Here is a 25,500-nt window from a genome sequence, read left to right as displayed (position 1 = left end):
ATCGACTGAGATAAAAAATAAAATAAAATATTAAAATCATAATGTATCTCGCTGCATTGCGTGAGTACGCTTCTAATATATATATATATATATATATATATATATATATATACTTTAATTAGTTATTAATTCAATGATTTACCAAAAAGTAGATTGCATTGGAACGAGCACTTACAAGTTAAAAGTGATTGAGAATTAAAAATGGGTTGTTAAAGTGTCAACTACCAACAACAATCCTATGTTGCAATCAAACTACATTTATTGTATTTTTTTGGCACTATGTTCAATGTTCTTATTTTATTTTATACAGACTTGGACAAGATATAACTGGGCAGAACCGGACATGACAAGAGGGTAGGATTGAAATGACAAAACTAGATAAGTTTTCCTCATAAGTTATTTTATGATTTTATATATCAGATAATAGTTATAATTGACACAAATAAAATAAACAATTTAACTTATAAATATTTTACATAATTTTTGTATACGTAAATATAAAATGGTACCAAATCTAAATGAAGATTTTTATATAATTGATGATATTTTGATAAAACCTGATCCATACAAAGGAGAAATTATGTTTTTATATAATTAGTGTCAGAACCCAAAAGATGTGATAGTCGTATAAAATTTTTGGTGCCACTATTTGGGAGCTTGTTTTAACCTTGTATAGAGATTTAATATGTTTACACACTTTATTCTCTTGTCCAGGTACTACAAACCCTTCAAGTTGCTCCATATAAACCTCCTCGTTTAAATCGTCATTCAAGAAGAATGTTTTCACATCCATTTGATGAGAAATTGCTATGAGAGTTTGAATAGAACTGATTCTAGCAACTGGAGCATAAGTGTCGAAATAATCGACACCCTCTTTCTCTCTATACCCTTTTGCCACCAACCTAGCCTTAAAAGATGATATTGAACCATCATGGTGCATCTTTCTTTTGAATATCCACTTGGAACCGATGGGTTTCATCCCCGTGGGCAAATCTGCCAACACCCAAGTTCCGTTCTTCAAGATGGAGTCCATCTCATCATTTATTATTTTTTTTTCCACAGTGGAGCATCCCTTGAAGTCATTGCATCTTTATATGTCTCGGGATCCTCTTCAGTACTAATAGAGAAAATGACATCTCTTGTCACTTTCTTTTGTGTCCCTTCTACCAAGTGCGAGAAGAAACCATTTCCGAGATTTTTCTCTTTTCTCACTCTTGTGCTTCTTCGTGGTCCGTCGAACTTATTTGTGGTTTTGGAACTATCACGAGATGAACAAGAGGGATTAGAGGCCAACGTTGGTTTTGATCTTTCAACATCTTCTGAAAATCTATCTTTAAAGAATTCCACATCCATGGATTCTACTATAACTCCTGACTCTTTGTCCAATAATCTATAAGCCTTGCTATTTTATCGCATATCTAACGAATATGCTCTTAACAACACGGGATCCCAATTTAGAACTTTTTGGATCAGGGGTTCGATAGTATGCAATACAGCCCCAAACTCTAAGGTAGTTCAAGTTTGGTTTCCATCCTCTTCAGAGCTCATATGGGAAGGTTAGAATCACACGACTAGTGATTCGATTATGAATATGACAAGCCGTTAGCAGGGCTTCTCCCCAGAGATTGTTAGGCAATCCCGATTGCTTCAACATATAGTTGGCGATTTTAACAAGGGTTCGGTTCTTTCGTTCTGCCAAACCATTTTGCTGAGAAGTAAATGGTGAGGTCCGTTCATGTTTGATATCATTCTCTTCACAGAATGTATCGAATTCTCTAATTAAGTATTCACCACCTCTATTTGATCGAAGTATTTTGATTCGTTTTTCAAGTTGATTTTCGACTTCAGCTTTATAGAGTTTAAAGACTTCAAAAGCTTCATCTTTTGATTGTAACAAATAAACATGTAAACACCAACTGAAGTCATCACATAAAGTAATAAAATACGTTTTACCTCCTCAGGTAAGTATTCCATTTAATTCACAAATATCAGAATGAATCAACTCTAAAATTGATGTGCCCCGTTTAACAGATGGAAAAGGTTTCTTTTTAAATTTTGATTTTACACAAGTTTCACATTTTCCAAAATCTTTATTATCAATTTTGATTAATCCTTCATTATGCATTTTTTTCAATATTTCTTACATTTGTATGTGCAAGACGTTTATGCCATAAAGAAATAGAACAAACAAAATAGTCCAAAGAATTAACTTTATTAATAACATTGGGAATTACATCAGTTTCAATAGTGGAAACAGAAAAATTAGAAACTTCATCGGACATGGCTAAAACATCACTCCTACTAACTCACTATGTCCGACTTCATCATTACCATACTCAGATTCAGGCGATACATACCCAGCTGGTAGTATCTTTTTTCCAATTAAAGTCTTCCTCTTGTATATCACGAGCTTCCTTGCCTTAATATTTATTCCAAACTCATTTTCATCGAGTTTGCTTGCAAAGATGAGGCTCTATAGAAGGCACATGAAGAACATTTCAGAGAGTGAGGGTCTTGCCGGAAGTGAACTTCAGTAGCACGGTACCCATTCCAACGACATCAACATGGCCGTTGTTAGCAACTGTCACTTGTTTCCCATATCGAACTGGTCCATATTCAACAAACTTAGACCTGGAATCACAAACATGAACAGTGGCTCCAGAATCCAAGTACCAACCCCCTCTTCCAACCACAATCCTTGTAGAGGCCTCTGAGATCATATCAATCTCTTCCATGTGGAGATTCGCCACAAGGTGTTGAATCTCCTCAATAGAATTAGCAGCAGGCGGTCCGAACTTTCTGTGTTTGCACTCACGAGCGTAATGTCCCGTCTCTCCGCAGACGTGACACTTTCCAACCCTTTTAGATTGCTGCCCTGGGTTCGGTTGATGACCAGATATCTTAAAACTCTTCTTTTGTGGACCCAAGTTTCACTTTTTATTTGGACCCCCGGCTCTTCCCTTACCCTTGCCTCCAGGCTGCATGCTATTAGCATTCATCAAAGTCTTGTCTCTCTTATCCCGATTACGTGCCTCTTCCTCGATTTGAAGATGGTTTAGTAAATCATCCAAAGAATAATCTTCGGTTTTATGCATCATTCTTTTAGAAAAATCTTTCCAAGATGTAGGCAATTTATCTATGACTGCCCCCACTTGGAAAATTTCAGGAATAACAATAGATAATAACTTCAGTTTGCTTACTAAAACTTGGAGCTCATGTACTTGCTCCAGATTTGGTTTTTCATCAACCATTTGAAATTTCAAATATTGAGACACAAAATATTTGTTAATGTCATCTTCTTGTGACTTATATTTGAATTCCAGTGCCTTCCACAACTCTCTTGGGTATGTAATCGGGGAATACAGATCATATAGATGATCTGACAAAACATTTTTCATATGTCCGCAAACAAGGGTTTTCTCTTCCTTGCGGATTAGTCTCAGTTTTTCGAGATCGTCAATTCTTTGTTTATCCGGTTATTTCCCTAGTTCAGGAACCAGATTTTTGGGAATAGGAGGGAGGTTAGGGTCCAAAACATAGTAGAGTTTTACAACCATCAACATGAATTTGACTTTGTCCGCCCAACAAGTATAACTAGACCCGTCAAACTTCTTGAGTTTCATCATATCTTGATTTAGGATTCGATAGTTTCCGGTGTCTATTACTATAAAACCTTTAAGGTTGTTGAAAAAAATAAGTAGAATGAGATAGATGAAATCAATAAAGTTTGAACCTTTACAAACAAGTTTAATTATTTAATTCAATAATTAAATTTTATAAACAAGAAATGTAACTTTTTATGTCCGGAATCTACAACACCTCAAAAATGACCAATTTCACACAGATTGAATCTATCATCCACGATAGATTCAACGAAAGAAAGGAATAGAAACAAAGTTGTTCACTTAATGAACAAAAATTAAATACAATGCATGAAATCTAAAACCAACCTGATTAATTTGTCGTTGAATCGTAATCTGCACAGTAAAGGCTGTCATTATAGGTTTTATACGACTACTCTTTTAACGTTGTGAGTTTGCTAGTCGTAAAGCCCCAGTATTTGATGCAATACACGCTTTCATTTATCAACAACGATGAAAACGAAAATGAAAACTAAAACAAGGTGGACGCAGAAACTGGTAGAGAGAAAGAACGAATGGAAGCATAAATCGCAGAGAGGGAAAACTGAATTTTCTGGTGGTGAAACCCTAAAAGCCCACAATTTCATCCCATTTTTTGGATGATCATTGGGTAGTTGGAGGATAATCCTCCAACAATAATTATCCCCAAAAAACGTGTTTAAATTGGTTTAAAAACTGATGTAGTTGGAGGATAATCCTCCAACAATAATTATCCCCAAAAAAMGTGTTTAAATTGGTTTAAAAACCGATTTTAAAATCAATCTTTCATCTCTCTCGACGTTGCATGCACAGTGTAAAATGTGCCTCCTCGCGCCACTTTCCCGAATCCTGGGCCAGCGCTCTTGGCGCTATGTGCGTGTTGGCCTTCCACTCAAGACCCCCACCATGAGTCTATCCATTTGTTCAAAACCCAATTGTAGTGGAAGCCTTGTAAACTTCTCTAATTTTTCTTTATCTACCAATGTGGGATGGAAGACAAACTTCCAACTCACTACAATTTCCAACACTATACGGTGGAGGTAGGTGTGATTGTGGGTAGTGTCGGTGGTTATGGTGGAGGTGGTGGTGAAGATGGACAATTGTGGTGGTGGAGGTGGTGGTGAAGATGGACAATTGTGGTTGTGGAGGACATGAATATGGTAGATAATAGTAGTGGTAGCTGATAGTGGTGGCCAACAGTGGTAGTGGTAGCCGCCGGTGGTGGTGGGCAGTGGTGGTGGTAACCGATGGTGGAGGTGAGGTGTCCCATGGTGGTGGCGATGAACGGTGTTGATCGATGGCCGACGATGGTTGTGGAGGTGGTGATGGAGGTTGTAGTAGAAGAGAAGGTGGAGGTGGTTAAGGCTGGTAGTGGTGGTGGTAATGGACGGCGGTGGTTATGGAGGAGGTTGTAGTAGATGAGAAGGTGGAGGTGGCCAATAGTGGTAGTGGAGGTGGTGGAGGAGAGGGAGGTCGCCGATGGTGGCTACTGGTGGTGGTGGCGGTCGCAACTACCGGTGGTGGCGGCCGCAACTAACGGTGGTGACCATAAAACAAATACTATGTTGAGGTTATATATCAAATGAGAGTTAATTTAGTAATATTTTAGTTTATGTCTCATTTTTGTCCCATCTTATTTCATTTATTTTGGTGGAACAAAAAAAAGCATTTTTTTATCCCACCTTGTCCTAGTTCCCTGTCGCACCAAACATGGGATAATGAGTTCTTGTTCTGTTCTATGTCGCATCAAACATGGGACAATGAGTTTTGTCCCATTCTATCATGTCTCATGTACCAAACACAACATTAGAGTTTATGATATCAATGTTTTTATCACATTAAATGGTATTATAGACCTACCATCTACATTAACATGACACCGTTGTTCAAGGTTTATCAAACTACCTTCAGTTTTGATCTAAAATTTCCCCTTTTCGGCACAAAATTTTAAAATTATTATTTCTTAGGGTCGTTTACACAACGCTTACTCGGATAAGTGAACACCAAATCAAATTACCTTACTAGATGAATATGGTAAGTGTAGAGAATCTTAACTGGTAAGAGCGAGACAAGAACCAAGAGTCTTACCCTGTAAGTGAGAGGGACGACTCTTACCACGGTAAGAGCTTATCGGATAAATTGTTGCATATAATACCGTTTTGATGGACAAAAATCTTACCCAGTAAATAAATGATAGTATTAAATTTTACCGATAAATGCTCATCGAATAAATGTTTGGTAAACGATCCCTTAGTTTATAAATGCAAACGCTACAAACCGATCAGATTAGACCATATTTTATGGTCCGAGACTCTTCATGCAAAACTGCTATGATTTAGAATATTTCTTAAACCAGTTTTATCTCATACTTTTCACAATTATATAAAAATAAAATAACTTCAAAATCTGAAATTTAGTCAACAATGGCGTTTTGAAGTTTTGAAGAGAAAAAGACTCAAAATGGAGACGAGAATTCAATTAAATCGCATAGCATACTATTTGCAAGAATTGTTGTACAAATAACTTGCAGAACATAAAAGAAACAAACATTATGGAACCATCTCTTCGGCGGGTGGTGGATCGAGCAGCCGGACTGTTCGTGGAAGCATGAATTCAGCAAAGATGGGATAATTGGAAGACGGGTAATGGCCATCGATGTTATCGCTCACCACTTCACACGAGACGGGGATGAGCGATCGGCCTCGGAACAAGATCCAGTCTATGTGCAAATCTTGAGTTTGCCGATCCCAGCACAGGCAAAGTGCCCGAAAAATCAACTTCAAGAACTCAACTGCTCCTTGTTTGTTACCTACCACAGGCCCCCCACAAAAAAACAAGTTTACCGAAGCAATCGTAAGAGCATAAGCGCTTTCGGTTTTCATCAGAACCGGTATATTCCTCTAACCATGACCGTTTGAACCAAACCAACTAACTTCAGTCGGTTTCAATGCTTTAAATCATTTATACTAACTTATAAGGAAAAGCAATACCTTTAAATCCATGATACGTGCGTATAAGAGACATATTTTTCCTTAACCGAGCGTTGGGCCACGCATCTCTCATATCACCTACGACACCGTGCTCTCTGAAAAGCCAGTGATTTAGACAAAAACAGAAAAAGGTCGGTACCTTTGGCTATGTTTAGCAAACTAGCTGATAAGCTAGTCGTGTTTCGTAAAACTAGCCCATAAGGTATATGACAACATAAAACGACCTAAGAGGACATGTTAAAATTTTATTTGGAAAAATATAAGAGACATAAGACAAAGGATCAAGCGAGAATATAAGTTAAGCTTAGAAGTGTAAGAAGGGATTTGGACCTTTGATCACTTTTAATCTTAAACCAACCCATGAATTACGTTTCAGAAGAGAATTGATCTGGTATATCTCATTAGTGTTGATCTAGTGTTACTCTTCAATTAGGATTGATCCAAGGGTGGAGATCCCTTCTTACCCTTCTCGTCATAACTTTCATTCTCACTGGAACCCAACCCAGACACATAATTGGAAAAATTCCCCTTGTAGAAAAGGCTAGCTTATGGCTAACTAAACGAGGCTTTTTCAATAAACTCAAAAAATAAACGAGTTTATGGTTGCAGATCATAGTCCTAGTTAAAAGGTACACTTTTGACTTTTAAGGTCAAACTCAAAAGCCAAGGTGGAAACCTTAGCTAGTACGATATTGTTGCCAACATTTTTCCAAGAACTTTGGACAACAGATACCAAATCCGAAGCAAGAAATTAGTACAATTAAACCTCGAAGTCAAACTGTACCTCTATTTGGAACAAAGGGTGTACAATTACCTTGATCTCCCAAGAAGAAACCGTCCGGTGGTTGATTCTTTTTGTGTATTAAAACCTCCACAATATGCAACAGGTAAGCTAGGGGGTAATGATGCGATATGCTGCCATGTCAGCAACGCACTTCGCCTACGAGCACGAGGACTGAACTCATCCATGTTTGTGTTCACTATTTGGAACGAAAAACCAGGCGCCTCAACTCCTTTCAGTTGAAACGTGTAGAGATTTTGTTAAAGAAACGACAAAACTCCACAAGAATATTTACTTAAATATCTTCTAACATTTAACGGTAACTACATATATGCTCGGAAAAAGGATATCGCCCATGTAGCAATGCATGGGGATACGCCCCCCCACGACATACTTCCAGGTACGGAAGGTGACTCTGACAACCAAAATGTTCCGCCTTCTAATAACTCGACCTTCGATAAAGGAATATATATAAGAGAAGAACTCAATAACTATGAATAAGAAAAATGGATTTAAGCCATTTGTGGAATGCATGGCCGATGAATTACCTTCTCTTTGTCGTAGAAAATGGTGCAATGTTGATCTGAAACATCTTCGGATCCTTTCCTTGAAATCCCGAATTGATCATAGCCTGGTATGTTTAACAAAAATCATCCCTTTTTAGTGAAGGTTAGGATGTTAGTAGTCTATAACAAATGAAAACGGAACTACAATTACGTCTTCATACTAATCCATGGGGCCTTGAAGATAACAGCTAGGAAATCCTCAATGGTCCTAAGAAGACTCGAACCAAATCATATGGGAGGAGCCCCGCAGCCTGGCCCTTATATGAACATGGGGTTGGGGGCAGGCATGAGGTTTGCATATACAATAGACCTATTTGTAGGAAGAATTCATTCATAAACACACGGATGGCTGCCTAAAGTCCAGCTTCCTGGTTTAAGAACCCATATCTTTCATGTTTGTTTTACTGTTTCCTTTTTGGTAACAAACTATATGCTTCTTGAGACAGATGAAAGGTCTGTGCACATGACTCTACTTTCGGATGGATTTAATGGGTTTGTTTGGTTTAATGATCTTAACTAGAAGTTGGGCTCAGAAGAAGAAGTTATGCAAAGCTAGGGATGACTTAAGGACAAAAAACATCCCCAAAAGAGGAGACCTGAGGAAGGAGGAATGATGACCCTAGCAAGAATGAATGAAACAGACATATGCTGCAAATCTGTCTGTTGAACTGTCTAAAAACAAAGTCGACTAACCAAAAGAAGAAACATGGAGCAGAAAAGAAGAAATGAACATCATGGTTGTAGCAAGAAAGGATGAAAAGCAATCATATAGATGTTGAATCAGCAGCTGTGTATGCAGATGAATGTAGATTTACGCATCCCTTGGATATGGGTAGAAAATGTCAGCTCTCCTATAACGGAAACCTCAAGTAAAATCCTGCTGCAAAGCGGATAGTCCCTCCCCGCCTCCATTTTGATGAAATTTTCATAGTATAAGTATGATGAAGTCTCTTCTTTGTAGTATCACTTCAAGAAATATAAGGACTCTAAAACACAGAGAAAGGAGTGAGTTCAAACGCTAGCAAGAGGCCTAAGGATCTTTGGAGTTCTAATCCAAATCAAGGAACCATTGATGACGAAGGTTCTTAAAGATCACGAGATAAAGATGGGTTTATGTTGCCTTAAAGATTTGAAGAGAAGTAAAGCTTATTACAGGAAAAGTAGCTCAAGTAACTTTGAGCATCATCTTCATTAAGCTCTGTTGAACCAATTGAATGGAAGTTTATTCATTCACAATTGCTTACTTTATAAAGTCTTAACTGTTCAGTCAAGAATGTAATGAGAGCATCATAGTTAGAGCTTAATGATGATTTAAATGTTTAAGCTATAAAAGGGGGCTTGATTTCAATAAATCAGAGTAACAACCAAATGAACAGAATCATAAGCATTTGCAGTAACAACCAATCTTAGAATAAAACAGTGACAAAAATGTAACCAGAAGCATTACCTGGCAAGCATTGTTGAAGATATTCCAATTGAGACTTCACACCTATGAACATAACAACAAAAAAGGAAAGTTTCCAATTTCAGTAGCAAAAATCCAAAACAAAATCAGTATATTTCAACAAAAAGAAAACAAACCCAATATCCAAAACACAAATCAATCAAGACCCAGATAATCCTTTTCCAAATCAAATGAATCAACAAAACAGGTTTCTTAAAGATCTGCATACAAAAACAGAAGAACTTACCTTGTTGAGTACAGAGGATGATTGGGGAGTAACTAGTGATAACACTAACACACAAATCTTTCCTCTTTTCCCAACAATTTGGGCCATCTTCTGGCTGATCTTCAAGAAGATTGAAGGTCATTACAGTCAGAGAAACACTCATTTTGCTATTTAGTATTTGATTGCAAGAAAACCTAATTTTTGACTCAAAACTCCAGATCTTTAATTCAGCCCCTTACATGGCGGCTGATTGAAGTCGAAAAGAGCAAGAAATCGAACAAGAAAGATCGCAGTGAAAGATTTGTTAATGTTTAGGAAAGATTGTTGATGATGGCCAGAATTTCAAGAGAAGATGCCACAGCTGGACTGGAACTTGCAGTAGCTTAACGATATGGGTTTAACATTTTCTTTTTAAGTTCAAACTTTCTCATTAGAAAAATCCTTGAATGCTTTTTCATAATAAATGTAAAAAGTTGGTTATAGTATAGTTGTTTTCATAAATAGTTAAATTGTATCAATTTTTTTTATTAACTTAGATATCCAATCCGTAAAGTCATTGCATTTAAACCTCCATGACTATAAGGGAATTTTTATTCTTCTTTGGATTTGAACATGTAATCTCTTGATACTTTTGATCTTTGGAGTCAAACTCAAACCAATCAGACACAACCCTTATGGTTAATTTTCATCATCTTTCTTGTCATTTGATTATGAATATTATTCTAAAAGTTCAAGTATTTTAGTTTTTTTATTAATATTTTAAGAAAAGATAAATATTTATTTAATATTTTACTGTTTATCTAATTTTTTTTAAAACAAACCCATTGTTAACTTTAACATTTCATTTTCACATGTGTTGTTTCACAAACGATACATGAAAACTAGTTCTCGTTGTTCTCAATCTTTTTATGATTCTCATTTTATTAATCCCTTAAAATATATAACTTTTGCCACTAAAATATTTAACATCGGCTATCGGGGTTTGAATAATATACTCAATAACTATAAACTAATAGTGACATGTACTCGAGTTTATTAAATATAGATGTCCTTGCACGACCATATTCTCAGGATATTTTTGTCATTTTCTCTTCTCTCGTTGACATCATCTCTCTCGTTTTCTTTACCTTATTCTTCGTTGTCAATTTTTCTTGCCGTTCTCTTTGAATCAAAATCAAATCAACAAAAAAGTAAAATCTAAATAATATAAACATAAAGCCAGACAAATTACGTAACCAATATCCATTATTGACAAATATCGTACGTCTATCCAATTGCCAACCTACGCAAATAATGGGATGCATATCACGACAAATTTTAATTATTTTCATTCAATTATTTTCTGTTTCGTATACTTCTTTCTGTCTGTTCAGTGTGAAACATATTTAGTGGGATTGTTGGTAATCAACTTTTTATCTTGTTTCCATCTATTTTTCTATGGAACAAATCACCTAATCAAATAAAAAAGACCGATACTAGTTGAAAAAGAGAAAATATGGTGAAAATCTTCGTAGAAGTATGTGTTCACGAGGTTATAGAGACTGTTCCCATATGTGGTAGTTCGGAAGTTACTTTCGTAAAAGAAAGTTGGAAATTATTAAAATATATGATCGACTGTTGATTAAAAATAACTAAAACTAATATTATTATCTGAAAAGGAAAAATGAAGCATGGTTAAAATTGGAAAACTAGAAAACGGGGAGAATTGAACATGAAGATGGAAATTTTATCTTTTCTTTATATATGTTAGGGGGGTGTTTGGTTAGATGTATCGAGTAGTAATCAATGTGATTGAGAATAAAAGAAATTGTTCATTATATATATATATATATATATATATATATATATATAGAGAGAGAGAGAGAGATGTGGGTTATTATACAACATTTTATATTTGTACAACCAATACAACTCAATCTCGATCGTCTATTTAATTTGATGAATATGTGATTCCATAGAAGTTTTGATTGTTTTCTAATAGAGTATTAATCATAATTAGTGAACTCTATTCATCTTCTATAAATATTCAAATCATAATAAATGAACTCTCATCATATTCATAAATATCTCAATTGATTGGGTTGTATTAGTTGTACAAATGGACATGGTTGCATTTGAAATATACCCTATATATAGATATATAGAGATGAGTTATTATACAACCTCTTACATTTGTACAATCAATACAACTCAATCTCAACCGTCCATTTAATTTGATGAATATGTAATTTCATAAAAGTTTTAATTGTTTTCTAATATAAAGTATTGATCATAATTAATAAACTTTATTCACATATGTTTAAAAGTTCAGTCAAAATGATCCAATCACACGAGTTTAGACAATTGCTCGTGAATTTAGACAATTGCTCCAAACGTTTAAAGATAAACATGACTTATATAGCCAAATGAACCTTTTAATTCCAAAGGGAACTCATATTTCTCTTATAAACTCATTTTGCTCATTGACGTATCAATTTATAATCAATGTGGATACCCAAAATCCAACCACAATGCAAGAAATTTAAAATATTTGGTTTTAATGATGCCACCTTATTATTTTATAGCTTTCTTTTGTATTGGTATATTGATTTTTTTTATATAGACAACTTTTTTGCAAATAGAGGGTTCGTCAAAATGAACAAACCCCATGAATTTAGAGGGTTAGCCAACATGAACCGGTGATATGAATTTATATGATTAACCAAGAGAACCCAATCCCGTGAGTTAAAATAAAGACACATCAACCTCTTCTTATATACCTACCATCAACTGTCGATCTTTCGTATCTCCATCAATGTGGGATACACAAACTCAACCTCAATGCAAGAAATATATAATACTCAATCCTTAGAGTGACACATCATTTCTTGTGAATCTTACTTATATAGAGAGAGAACCCTATATATATAAAGATTTTTTTTTATAAAGATGACTTCTTTGCAAACAAAGGGTTGGCCAAAATGAACCAAACCCATGAGTTTGGAGGGTTAGCCAACATGAGCTAATGATATGAGTTTATAGGATTAACCAAGAGAATCAAACCCCATGAGTTAAAACAAAGACACATCAACCTCATCTCATATACCTACCATCAATTGTCAATATTTCATCTCTTCATCAATGTGGAATACACAAAACTCAATCTCTATGCAAGAAATATAGAATACTCAATTCTTAGGGTGCCACATCATTTCTTGTGGATCTTACTTTTATATATAAAGAAGATTGATACACACACACACACATATATATATATGATATATATATATATATATATATTGATGATTGTAAACACAATTTATTTAAAAAAACATAGGATTTGTTTTGCAAAAGAGAGTCATCAAAATAAGTTAACTTTATAAGTTAAGCCTCTTGAGTCGATGCAATGAATTTCATCATTATTTTATACACGTCTCTTTATTCCAATCTTCAATTTTTCATCAAAGTGGATATCTCAAACTCAACTACAATTCACCAACACTTCAAGACTTAATTCTCATGATGCACCTAATTACCTCTTGGTTCTTCTTTTAATATATATATATATATATATATAAGATTTGTTTTGAAAAAATAGGGTCATCTAAATAAGATAACCTTATGACTCAAACCTAATGAGTTGACACAATATAAAATTTGTTTTAAAAAGCTAGAGTCATCCAAATAAGATAGCCTTATGAGTCAAGTCTCATGAGTTTAAACAATGACTCTCATCATTCTTTCTTATACACACCTTCTTATTTCAATTTTTCAATCTCTCACCAATATGAGATACCTCAAACTCAACTACAATTCATCAACACCTCAATACTCAATTCTCATGATGCCACCTTAATACTCTTGGTTCTTCTTTTAATATATATACATGATTTAAATCATAATAAATGAATTCTCATCATTTTTCATAAATATTTCAATTTATTGGGTTGCATTGATTGTATAAATGTAATAAGTTATATTTGAAACAAACTCTCTCTCTCTCTCTCTCTCTCTCTATATATATATATATATATATATATATATTGGTTCATTCCTCCAATTCTAAATTTTCATTTCAGATTAAATTAGAAGAAAAGAAAGTTTATTCTATTTTTTACTTTTCTAAACCAAAGAGCCCTTTAGTTCAATTGGTTACTTATTTATTTACTTGTGTAGGCATAAAATTTTCCTTTTGATGTAAAATAAATACATAAAATGTAAAATCGTTATAAACAGTGGTAGATTCAAAAAAAAAAAAAAAAACCGACACCACACAGATTTGGCACGTAACCATGTATAAAATTAATAAGAAGATTAGACCAAAAATGAGTAGAGGGTATTTGGATTGTTCTGCTCATTAATGTATTTTTCTGATTTTGCATATCCTACCATCCATACTTCAATTTCGTGTTTTGCAAAGTTATATTCAATTTTTACCGCGAACAGTTCCCCCTAACTTTTGGAGGTTGGCCCCCCACTAGTTACAGAGTATAGCACTTGTTTTCTCTTATTTTCCGTACATAAGGTGAAATACTTACTGTTAATGTGTAATCCCTTTCCTTATTTCCTCCAATTTTTTTAACAAGATGTTGAAAGTTGGGTGTTGTGCTATACTCATCAAAATAAACCGCGTTGCAGATATCTATCAAATATAAGCATGTTCAATTGAGGTTCTTATATGAATCTATTTTTTATTGTCACGTTACTTTAAACTCATCAAATTAAAAACTTACATCAAAAATACAAAATGATAGTGCTTAAACCATCTCCAACCTAACACTAAAAACACAAAAATAGAGGTGTTTTTATCTTCAACTCAACACTAAAACACTAAAAAAATAAAGATCCAAAATGTTAACATCTATATTTGGAGGTCAATAAAGTAGACCTTTAATATATTTTAATATTTTATTCAACTTTTCTGATTATATATATAGATTATAGTTTAATAGATTATAATAATAAATGCATATATATTATTTTATTATTAAAAATGTTTTTAATGTTTTTTTTTATGTGCCGTTGGAGTTGGACTCTTTTAGCACCATTTTTAGTGTTTGGGTTGGCGACCCCCTTTTAAGAACCTTTTTTATGGGTCTCATGTGTATTTTAAATATCAATAATTATTATATATTTGTGAATAAATACCCAATATTTAATTTAAAATCTAGTAAATTGTCGTTTCACACCGACTTAGGAAAGAATTCAGGTTCTTGTACAAGAACTCAAAGACAAAGAGAAAGATGTTTTTATAAAAACTCTCCACAATATTGATTCTTGTAAGAAGCTACATTCTTTTTGCTTATAAGAACATTGCATTGAAGATGCTCTAAGAAACTACAAAATCATTAACTGCTCGTTAAGAAATACTGGAAATGCCCTCTAGCGTGTAACTCAATTGGACAAAGGCGGAGCAACTTTGCTCAATATACATGTTCAAGTTGGATTCTTGCAAGAGACATGCTTGAACCCCTCTGTTAACCTCAGTAGTTGAGTCATCTCCGAATGCCTCTTCACACATGGTTCCTAGGGGGCCGGTTTCGTACGGGCTATTCGGTGATCAACCTTTTGCTCAAGAAGAAACATGGAAAATAATAATGAAGTAACAAACATGTAAATATGTAATATGTATGTTGTTGTAAAGCACATTCTTTACATATTTAAGTTGGAAGAATTCAGAGTTTTTACTGCAATTAACTGCTGACATAAACACCATCACCCATCCTCGGTCTCCTTCTTATCAAATGGTACTAAACAAACCCCTAAACCTAACTAATTTACACTACAAAGTTCCATGTTAGTTTCTTAATAGAATCTCATTAAGAAAAAAAGCCTCTATAAAAGCCCGAAAACGCAAACACAAACTCAAACTCAGATGAATGGATCGCTAGTTTCTTTATACCGGAATGGCCTCCCTCATCTCATCTGAGTTCTGTACAAACATCCAGACCAACACATAGAGAAAAGAAAATTAGTAGCCAAAAAACAACATTTAAAATACATACCATCACGAAAAACGCCCTTTGTTAGCTCTATTTCACTTCATTTCTCGGATCCAATTCCAACCACATCTGGAGGATCTTCGATTAGTATACAATAGCCAATCAACTGATGGTGTAAGAATCACATGAGAATTCTGTACAACACCCCATCGCAACTGAATCATCTGATTTCTGTCTCATTTTCAGCAGAAACCGGCTTCTGTTTCTGTTCGGAATCTTGATCTGGGAAAACATCGGATTGAATGGATGGAGCGATGTTATTCACATGCAACCAAGTGAGTTCCCATAAGCTATCTCCACCGAGGGCGCTTCTTTGCACCAGCACTCCCTTGTTCTTCATGACAACCAAAGTGTTCTTCAGAAGCTCGGGGACAAGTTCTTGAAGCTTTTCGTTCTTTTTACCTCTGACTTTGACTTTTAAGTATTTTTCCATACGGCTAAGAACGCCTAACCATAGTTTACAAAAAGTGGTTACCTGAGAGAGCTCGGGAAGCAGCTGTAGAAACACTTTTGAAAGAAGCTTCAGAGCCAAAACAAGGGTTCCTTCCATGTTTCTAAAGTCTTTTTGAGAGTGTCCTTGGGAGATTTCTAGCAAGTCATCAAGAACCGTGAAGATGACCATGTCAAAACATTGTAACCAGAGCCCATGCTGGATGTGGACCTCATCCACCCCAGTCAAACACATTTGCAACGCTAAGAGAGCATGGTTCCTCACGTCTTCCCTCTGATCCAAACAGACTTTTCTTAGTCCTTGCACAAGTCTGAGCCACATCTCTCCTATATCTTGACACATTTTCGCGGCTTCTGCCTCTCCCATTGCTTCTTGAGCCTCTTGGGCCCACTGAGTTAGGCAACCGATGGATCCTGACATCAGGTCAAGGGCACGAATGGACCGGTCAGCATGTGCAACACGGGACTCAGCAAATTGCCTTGCTGCATCCACACAGGTGGTGAAGTTGGATGGCATTAAGTTGATCCCGTCAGACATGATGAATAGAAGCGCATCAAATCCTACTTCAGAAGCTTCAAGGTGTCGGGCAGTGATGGAAAGTAATGATGTAATTGTCCGCCAACCCATTTGGGATCGGATGTGAGAAGCGTTTGCCTTCACAAGACGGCTCACTTCCTGAGTAATTTGTTCACAATATGCATCAGCCACTCGGGCATCAAGTTTCAAAACAAGCTGAAGTGACCTCAAAAGGTCATCTGCGAGATTCTCTTTGTAAGGAAGAAGCCGCTGACAGATTCTTAGAAGTCCAAAGACGGCCTTCTCAACTAGGGCACAGGGCATCAAAGTCGTTTGAACAATGTTGGCTATGTGTTCATAAACACCCTGCCAAAGAATCACAATCCTATCCCTATTGTTTAATGTGATTGCAATCAATAATTCTAGGCAGAAAACTGCGGTATCTTCATCCTCAGGAGAACTATTACCCTTCTGAGGGCGCCCAGCAGCCCAGATGAGTGCCCTAGCAAGGTTTAACAAAGAGTCAGCTTGAAGAAACTTGCTCTCAGTGAAAATGCTATCAATATGACACTTTTGAATTGTCTGAAGAGTGCGTTGATGAGCAGCAAGTTGTTGCTCAGTGGGTTGCAGTCTAGGTTCCTCTGTGTCGAGAGATAAGAGTTGACTGAAACGGCCCATTAGCCCAGAGGACCTCCTTGGAGTACCAACAGACGGCATGTGGGCAGAGGATAAAGAATTCGTTAGAGGCTTCCCCTGTCCAGGTTCAGAAGAAAGCTCTGAATCATCAGCTGCATCACTAGCCACTCGAGCAGGAAGAAGGCCAAGCTTGTGCAGCTTCAAGATGCAATCAAGAATATTCCTCCAGCCAGCCCGTATGAAGTCACCATACCTATATATAATTTGACAGCTTTAGCAAGTAATATAATCTATGAATGTAAAGAGAAAACATTAGGAAATCATCCTTACCTATTGGCAATGGTGAATACTGTTATAGTTGCCACCCTGGCTTTTGGATCATCACCAAAGGCTAGAACTGGTTCCTCAGGAGATGAGGAGTTCAAAAGGGTGGTGAACTTGCAGAGAGAAACGACCAGATCATCCAGGACATCTTCAAGATGATGGCAGGCTGAGATTTTTGCAACAGCTAGGAACCCATCGATACAGGTTTGGAACACATCTTCAAGCTCAGCACAGTCAAATACTACAGAGATAGCAGCAATTGTTGGGCCAGACATCACAGCAAACATATCACGGTCAAGGTGACTCCTTGAATCAGACACAATGAATGGAGCAGTTTTCTTGGACTTATGCATTAAATCAATCCAACGGCTAGGATTCATTTCAGGGAAAGCAGCACTTTGATCAGGGATAGTGCGTATTTCATTTTTGCAGATTGAATCATAAAGCTCAGACAAGAAAACTCGAGGGAGATCGTTGCCACCATTGATGTGCCGGTTATTTCTTATAAAGTCCTCCTCTGTCATTTTCTTCTTAACTTGGACATTGTGCTGATCTGTATTAAGCATAATCAAAGAATATGACAACAAAAGAGCAGCATCCTTGTTAGCAAGGATCTGTGGCGATTGCTCATAGTATCTCTCAGAGAACGCTTCGAGCACTCTTTGTATCTTTTGTGATTCTCCTGGCAGCCTAAACGTCTCCAGAAAAAGTCGTAATGCAGTATCCATGTTCATGTCTTGGAAATCAAAAGTTCCAGCAAATTCATGAAGAACTTGAACACAAAACTCATCATGATTTCCCAGAAAATCCCCAACAAGATTCTTATCTAAGCCAGCAGTGTACCTGAAGAAGCAGGCCACGCTCTGGGGGTCGAGTTTGTCAGGCAAGAGATGTGTTCCTTGAAGAAACTCTAGCCCTTTCTTAGGATCTCTATTAAAATGATCAGCTCCAATCATCAGCCTCTTTTTTATGTATTTTCTCCTGCGTACAAATGGAACCCAATGATCAGGATCACTATAATTGTCACACTTAACCATCCAGAAAGGCGTATATTCTTCGAGATTTACTGATTCAGAACTAACTGACGCATTGCTTATTCTCTCAGCCATCCCCTGAATCACAGCAATCAAACCATCTAAAGCGAGAATATGCATTGCAGATAGAGGGCAGTTTACAGGGAATGCACTTTTAGACAACAAACTAGCAAGGTCTTCAAACACATTGCTGCATGTTATATCACAATCCAGGTTGGCATACATCTCCACCATGAAAGATTTCAGCCTGCAAAAGTCAACAAGTGCCTCCATAGCAACCTCTTGCTGCTGATAAGAAGCCCCATACCTGCTTTGTGCAAGCCTTAAGATCACACAGGAAAAAAAAGCTTCAAGCTGTAGTTTGAGCTCAGTACGCAAATGATGATATAGGTTTAAAACAATGCTGCATATCATTGAAAGAATTAGAGGGCTTGTCGACAAGCCGAATTGCATCAGATTACGGAACAGCTCATCTTGCACCAAACTCAATAATCTGGGGTGTCGACGTATAGCGGTGCCACCCAATTCGATTGCCGAATTGATCAAACCCAACGCAAAAAGTGGCACATCTTCATCAAAAGCTATGGTGTTTGCTCTTGGACCTATTGCCATGTGTTCAACAACATTTAGCAGTGAACATAAAAAATGAAATATTTCCACCATGCAAGGCACCCCATACGGTTCTGTCATCAAATTTAAATCGTATGAAACGGTATCCTTGCCATTACCAGGGACCACTATGTTTTCATCCATCGCAGGAACCATGCCACCAGTAACATTTGACACAAAATTTGCAGAGGGTGCTCGAGAGTCAAGTTCAGAACCACCATTACCATTTTCCAATTGCTTACCCCCAAAAGGATAATCACCAGGCAACCCACTGACCTGCACAGTATTATCAGTTTCAAAGACGGTAAGAAGATTTAATTGGTTTAGATAGCAGCATTCATCTTGCACATAGCAGCAGTTACTCAAAACTACATATACAAAAGATGGCACTGGGTGATTGCTCCTAGTTTTCTATCCACCTTACAAACCAAGAACTCAATGGACACACAGGCACATGGTCTTTTTTCTCATGGAGCAAGATATGGACATCTTAAGAACACAATAATAGTAGAGAGACTACAATCTGGTTTTTCTTTTAGAAGACACAACACCTCTGGCTGTCAGAAATCCTTCTATGAATCAAACCATTTGAAAATTTCACAAGACAGAAACATCCTGGTAAATTTCCTGATAAAATCGATGACAAAGGGAACAATGAATTCTCATTTTCTTTTCTATTTTCCCTCACCACCTCTTCCTTATTTACTTACTATTTTTTCAAAATAACAACTATTTCAAAAACTCTTCTGTCAATTTTACAGTTGAACACAACATCAAGAACTACAATCTACTGTCTTTCATGATGACCATCATGGGAAGGAGCCATTTATCTGCAAGCTGGGCTCTGGATCAAAAAGCCACAGAACAAAAATATTCTCTAGACCAAGAAGACTACCCTCATCAAATCATTTTTAGTGTTGAAGCATTGCTGATGGAAAAGAGAATACTTGTAACCATGTGCACTGAAGCACTGAATGATTCCCTTTTATGGATCATTCAGGAACCTGATATGAGCAAAGGTAAAAAATGTCATGCAAGACAATTGCAAGTGATTTGTTTTGCAGTAAATTTTCTGCAGTACCTGTAAGCAATGACAAAAAGCTTACTCTCCTCTACCACTGTTCATGGGTGATATTGGTGCTCAGATAGAATGTAGTTCAGTCATATTCTCAGTTTGATGCCCTGACTCTGGCCATACCTGATACTAACCTATAATGGGTCTTTGTTTCTTTAATTCAGCTTCTTATTAGTTTTGAAGAAGGAAAAGAAGAGTAATAGTTTCTTTTCTTCTGTTTTAATCTTTTTTACATTAAGTGCTTTTAGCTGAGAGTCATATTAATAATGGCCATCCCTCTTGGAAGCTGTATAAACCATATTACATGGATCAACATACATCAAACTTAAATTTGATAATCTATATAAAGTCCAAATGTCCAACTATTAGATCATATCATTGAGGTTATCACGTAAATAAGCCACCAATCTTCCTAAATAATTAGGTGAATAAAAACTTCATTTCCTGGCCATCACATAACTACCTAATTAATCTTTCAAAAATTATCAAGGCAATGTTAATTTTAATTTGGATTAGATCTTTCAAACCTATCAAACATGTCAATTGTTGCCATAAACCATGAAACAGAAAAATGATGTCAATGATAGTAGAACTGATAGGAAATTATGGAGGACAAGCAGATGAATGCTTACCTCTTGTTTGGCAGTGTTGTTTCCCTTGATAAATGTATGTTCCGTGGTGTCGACATCAGGAAGATGTGAAAAAATACACCTCACAAGTTCATGCATAGTGTGGCGAGCCATCCGCTGCAACAACTCACCTTTCGTTCCTGCTTGATGAACCACATGGAAACATGTGTTCACAATGGTACAAACATGTTGATTACTCAGCATAACTGATGCTTTGCTTTTCATGCAAGCAAGTAGAACTTGGAGGATCTTCATGAGGACTACTTCTTCAGATGCTGGATCAGTGACCTCAAACCTACAGCTTGTCACAGCATCAACTACCAAGTGCATGGCATCCTCGACATTAACAGTGTTCAGATCAAGCACATCCAGACTTAAGATCTTATAAAGAGACGACAAAGCAACACCTCTAATTGGTGCACCAGTTTCATCAGACCGAATCACATCCAAAAATGGCTGTAGATAGACAGCAGGATTGACGGTATGCCATGGATGTTGCCAAGAAAAAATTTGCCTCCGCAATGCCTTCAGGGACTGGATGAGAGAGTGCTCCAGCTGATCATCACCTGACATGTAACGACCTCCCCATCTTACGTTCCTTCTCATGACAGCCAACACAGCACCAATTTCAGAGTTAATCATGCATCCCAAAGCAGCTTTATCCCTCTCAGAAGCAGTGTTCTCATAGTCTTCTGGTTCTTCTTCAATTGCCTTAATTCCAGGCTGCAGCTTTAATCGCCCCATTTTAAAATTATGGTCTTGCCTCGGTCCAATTATATATCTATTACCAATGCTATGCCACTATACACAATTGCAACCTGCAACCTGCAACCTGACTGAGCCCCACCCTACACAACCTATACAGAGCCGAATGGATAAACATATTCAACAAAGTTATGAGTTGACTGAACCATAATAAAACCCCAATGAAATGATTAACAACTTTATGAAGGCTAGATAATCATATACTGCATTGAGAAGTTGAAGCATAGTCACTAATCTCTTAAGAAGGTATTAGATGAGAGTTGAAATAAAAAGAAGCCGGAGATAAACATGGGATGTAAATGAGTAAGGATGATAGAGTCATGGCTGCTACTGCTGAAAAAATATCTTAGAACCACTTAACTAATTACTCTTACTATTTTTTGTCCTTTGTCCACAGCTTACCCAATTGATCTTACCTCAAGAGGGTGCTACAGGTGATGAGCAATTAATAATCATGTACATGGTAGATTACATGAGATTTACAGCATAAATTTGAAAGATGTAAAAATGCCTTCCAAGTCCTTAAGGCATGAAAATGCAACCATACCATGATTGACAAACGCTCCAAAGGCAATGTAGTTTTGGTATGAAAGTAAAATTTCAGCTCCACAAATGTGATGAGAAACTGGCCCCAAGTAAATCATCTATGCAAGGGTATACACCAAATTTTGAGCTGCATAACTTTCTAGCACATTGCAGAAATTCTTTAAATCTTTTTCTTAGCTCAAACAGAAGATATCTAATAGTACCAAAATACCATGTGGTTAGGTGCAAGTACATAGGCATGCCGTAAGACAGCTAGTGCAGGTTTTCACACACCAGTTAATTTGATGGATTAAATAGTCATCAGCCTTAACTTAAACAATCAGAATATAGACTTGATAAAAAGGTGACACTAGGAAGAAGAAGAATTTCATCAGACCCCCTTTGTGCAACTAATTGAACGAAGAATAGCTGCTCTTGTCCATTGCATAGCAAGTGATAACTGGTTTCCCCTCCAAAGATTGCCTTATGTGTGGCGTTGTATCTTAAAATTACTGGAAAATTGCTTAGTCTTACCCTAGTTAGATGACCACGTCTCTTTGGTGATTTTCTTTGACTCATATTTTAAGCCACTCATGATACAGCACAACCCTGCTTCAAGGTATTTTGGAGCCTTACTAACATTATGAGTTTATGTTAGCATTATTGATATTAGTGATTCTTTGGAAAATATCAATATGGAAGTATTCAGAAAAATTACTAGGAAAGCATAGAGAATATACAATTTATGGAAATTGTATCCTAACCATCTTAGAAGAACGTTTCTTAATGGTTTTTAGGAAACCATGTTGAATGTTTTATTTATAGGATTGCCTCTCATAGAAAACCTGACTGGTATGGGGTTATTAGCCTTCTAGGGAAGTTATTAGCTTTTATTACATGTTCAATAGTTGTTCCAAATCGTAAAAGATCTCGAATAACTTTTTTTTAGAATCGCCCGGCGTATTCTTCTCCCTTATCCTTTTTTTATGGAAAGAAACACCGTGATCTCATGCACCAGAAAGGGTTGAAACCTCATAAACCTAAGAACTTCTAGTATTGTGATATTGTCATGACTCTTGGAGATGCTTTCGGAGTAGCTTATTAGATTGAGGAAGACTTAAAAAGAAGATGGATCCACCTACAGCCTCTTATGTGGCTAACATTTAGAGTGAGATGACATTCATTGAGCCTACTGGTCTTCTCATTTTATGAATCCCTCTTGCAGTAACTGAAGCACCTTTATGACAAAATAATTCAATTCTAAAGGATTTGGACATCACTAACTTAGCTGTCAATCTCTTCATATGACTCTCACCATTAATGGTTTATATAGTGTTTTAATCAGGTTACAGTAAGTTACATCAATGGATTAACTTGTATTCGCAATCCTTTTTATGTTACCAAGTATTGCCAAGATTGCAAGATAAAATAGGTAATAAAGCACTATCAGGAGTGACAAGCATGTAAACATCTAAATAAAAAAACATGGGCTTATTTCAACAATAGAATAAGAGATTTATTGGAATTTGGAGCAGAGGGTAGTTCAAGATTAAGAGGCATGGATTGACTTGTAGTTGCAACTTCTTTATGTTATCATGTAGTGCCAAGAGTGCAAGATAAAATATGTAATAAAGCACTATCAGAAGTGACAAGAATGTAGCAACTAGGAAAAAAAACTTGGGCTAATTTCAATAATAGAATAGGAGATTTATTGGAATTCGGGGAGGAAAGAAGTTCGGGATGTGCAAGTTTGGAAAGGGCAGAGAAAGGACAAGCATGATTTCGCTTTCATGATGCTAAATTCAATGATGTACAATAGAACTATAACTCTGCTACTAGTGGTTTTATTTTTGCTGCAAGTACTTGAAACCGGAAATTTTCTCTTTGAAGGGATTAGGCGCCTGAAAACAATTCCTCTCTAAAATTGAACCTTGCTATCTATATCCATATTGGGTATGCCGTATGCAGAATGCATCTCAATTAAGATGCTAAAATTATAATTCACCGGCTAAAATAAATAAACCTGCATATCTCATTTAAGGCGCTAAAATGTGAATTCAGCTGTTAAATAAATAAACCTACCTCTATCATAGTCTATGATGTAATTCCATTAATTGTTCACAAGATAATCTAAGGAAAGTATCAGTTTCGGAACCTAATGGCTTATGCTGGTGAGATTTTTAAAGGAAGAATGAGGAATGAATTCAGCCATCTAAGTCAAATGATACAACCCTAACTCGGCGAGCATGACTATCTGGATAATTCTAGATCAACGAAGCTCACTGGAATGAAAAAAGGAACTATGAGCAGAGGAAGGACTGTGTTTCTATTCTAAGTCTTAACATAAGCTGGGTGCTAGGCTAGTAAACTAACTCTAGATGCTACAAAAGTTTAACAAGATTTGCAGCCAGCTTCCATCCCCTCCCCTCTCCCCCCCCCCCAAAAAAAAAAACAAGCTAAGCAAAATTTATAGCACTTGTTATGAGTTTGCATGCAATAACTTTCTACTTGTGGACTTGTCACGAAATCCAATGAGTTTCCAAATATTTCTTGGGACCTTTACATTGCATATTTATTTAAAAGTTCAAAAGCAACCCCCTTGATCCACAAAATTAAACTATAGCTCCCTTTTCCTAGAACAAGGATATGGCATGTTACGACGAACACATTACAGTACCCTAGATCTAATCCCAAGAGACAGAGATCAATTGACTAACTTAATTCAACAAAGTATCTTTGCAACACAAACATATTCCTTTACCTTGATATGTCAGCCTAAATTTCCTCGGATCACCACTACTGCGTCTACGAACACAAACCTCTCGTACCTGTACTGAAAAATGAAGAAGAACTGACACAAATCACAACAAATTTGACTTAGATTAAACACGAACCCTATTTTTGTAAAAAGGACGAAACGAACACTGGTTCTGTAAATTCATAAAATGCAGCGATACATTTAAGGAAGAAACGAGTGTTAAGAGGGAGAAGAGCACCTTAATGGAGGTTTCGTGGACGGAGATCCGGTGCCCGGTGGCCGTTGGTCGTCGTTCTTTAGTCTGTTTGGGGGGTTGGTGTCAGAAGTCAGAGTGTGAGACTTGAGTAAAGAAGGAAATGGGGATGAAAATAGAAACGGGAAAATGGAAAATGAGGCTTTTATATGGTATATGAAAAAAAATTGGCCAATGGCAATGTACACCAATTTTTGGTACAATTCTTATAAATATTTTTTGACCGTTACTATAAAATATAAACTTATTTAAGTGGTCGTTTACTGAACGTTTACCCAGTAAGTGTTTACTAGGTAATTTTACTTGCCGGATGAATA

At 36.4% G+C, this 25,500-nt stretch overlaps 2 protein-coding genes across 5 annotated transcripts; both read right to left on the bottom strand.

The window, feature by feature from the left end:
• Nucleotides 1–6,096: 6,096 nt before the first annotated feature.
• LOC112507181 lies at nt 6,097–10,020 on the bottom strand. Its single transcript, XM_025111631.1, has 7 exons — nt 9,649–10,020; nt 9,405–9,446; nt 7,940–8,022; nt 7,742–7,843; nt 7,425–7,639; nt 6,611–6,705; nt 6,097–6,429 (listed from the first exon to the last, which is right to left on the bottom strand). Exons 1-7 carry the CDS (start codon nt 9,788–9,790, stop codon nt 6,170–6,172), a joined length of 939 nt encoding a protein of 312 aa, XP_024967399.1. The 5' UTR covers nt 9,791–10,020; the 3' UTR covers nt 6,097–6,169.
• Nucleotides 10,021–15,234: 5,214 nt separating this feature from the next.
• Nucleotides 15,235–25,260, bottom strand: LOC112507087 (ARF guanine-nucleotide exchange factor GNOM). Of its 4 annotated transcripts, none has more exons than XM_025111498.1 (5): nt 25,169–25,260; nt 24,934–25,023; nt 20,886–21,739; nt 17,542–19,454; nt 15,235–17,464 (listed from the first exon to the last, which is right to left on the bottom strand). In XM_025111498.1, exons 3-5 carry the CDS (start codon nt 21,624–21,626, stop codon nt 15,769–15,771), a joined length of 4,350 nt encoding a protein of 1,449 aa, XP_024967266.1. In that variant the 5' UTR covers nt 21,627–21,739; nt 24,934–25,023; nt 25,169–25,260; the 3' UTR covers nt 15,235–15,768. The 4 variants fall into 4 exon arrangements, with proteins under 4 accessions (XP_024967266.1, XP_024967265.1, XP_024967268.1 ...); XM_025111497.1 differs by having other exon boundaries at nt 24,934–25,005; XM_025111500.1 differs by having other exon boundaries at nt 20,886–21,700; nt 24,934–25,005.
• Between the last annotated feature and the right edge of the window lie 240 nt (nt 25,261–25,500).

This window comes from Cynara cardunculus (genome assembly GCF_001531365.2).
Source record: "Cynara cardunculus var. scolymus isolate 2C chromosome LG 2, CcrdV1, whole genome shotgun sequence".
NCBI classification, from domain to species: Eukaryota; Viridiplantae; Streptophyta; class Magnoliopsida; order Asterales; family Asteraceae; genus Cynara; species Cynara cardunculus.
Note: the sequence above shows the minus strand (reverse complement) of the source record. Positions and strands in the feature narration are given on the sequence as shown.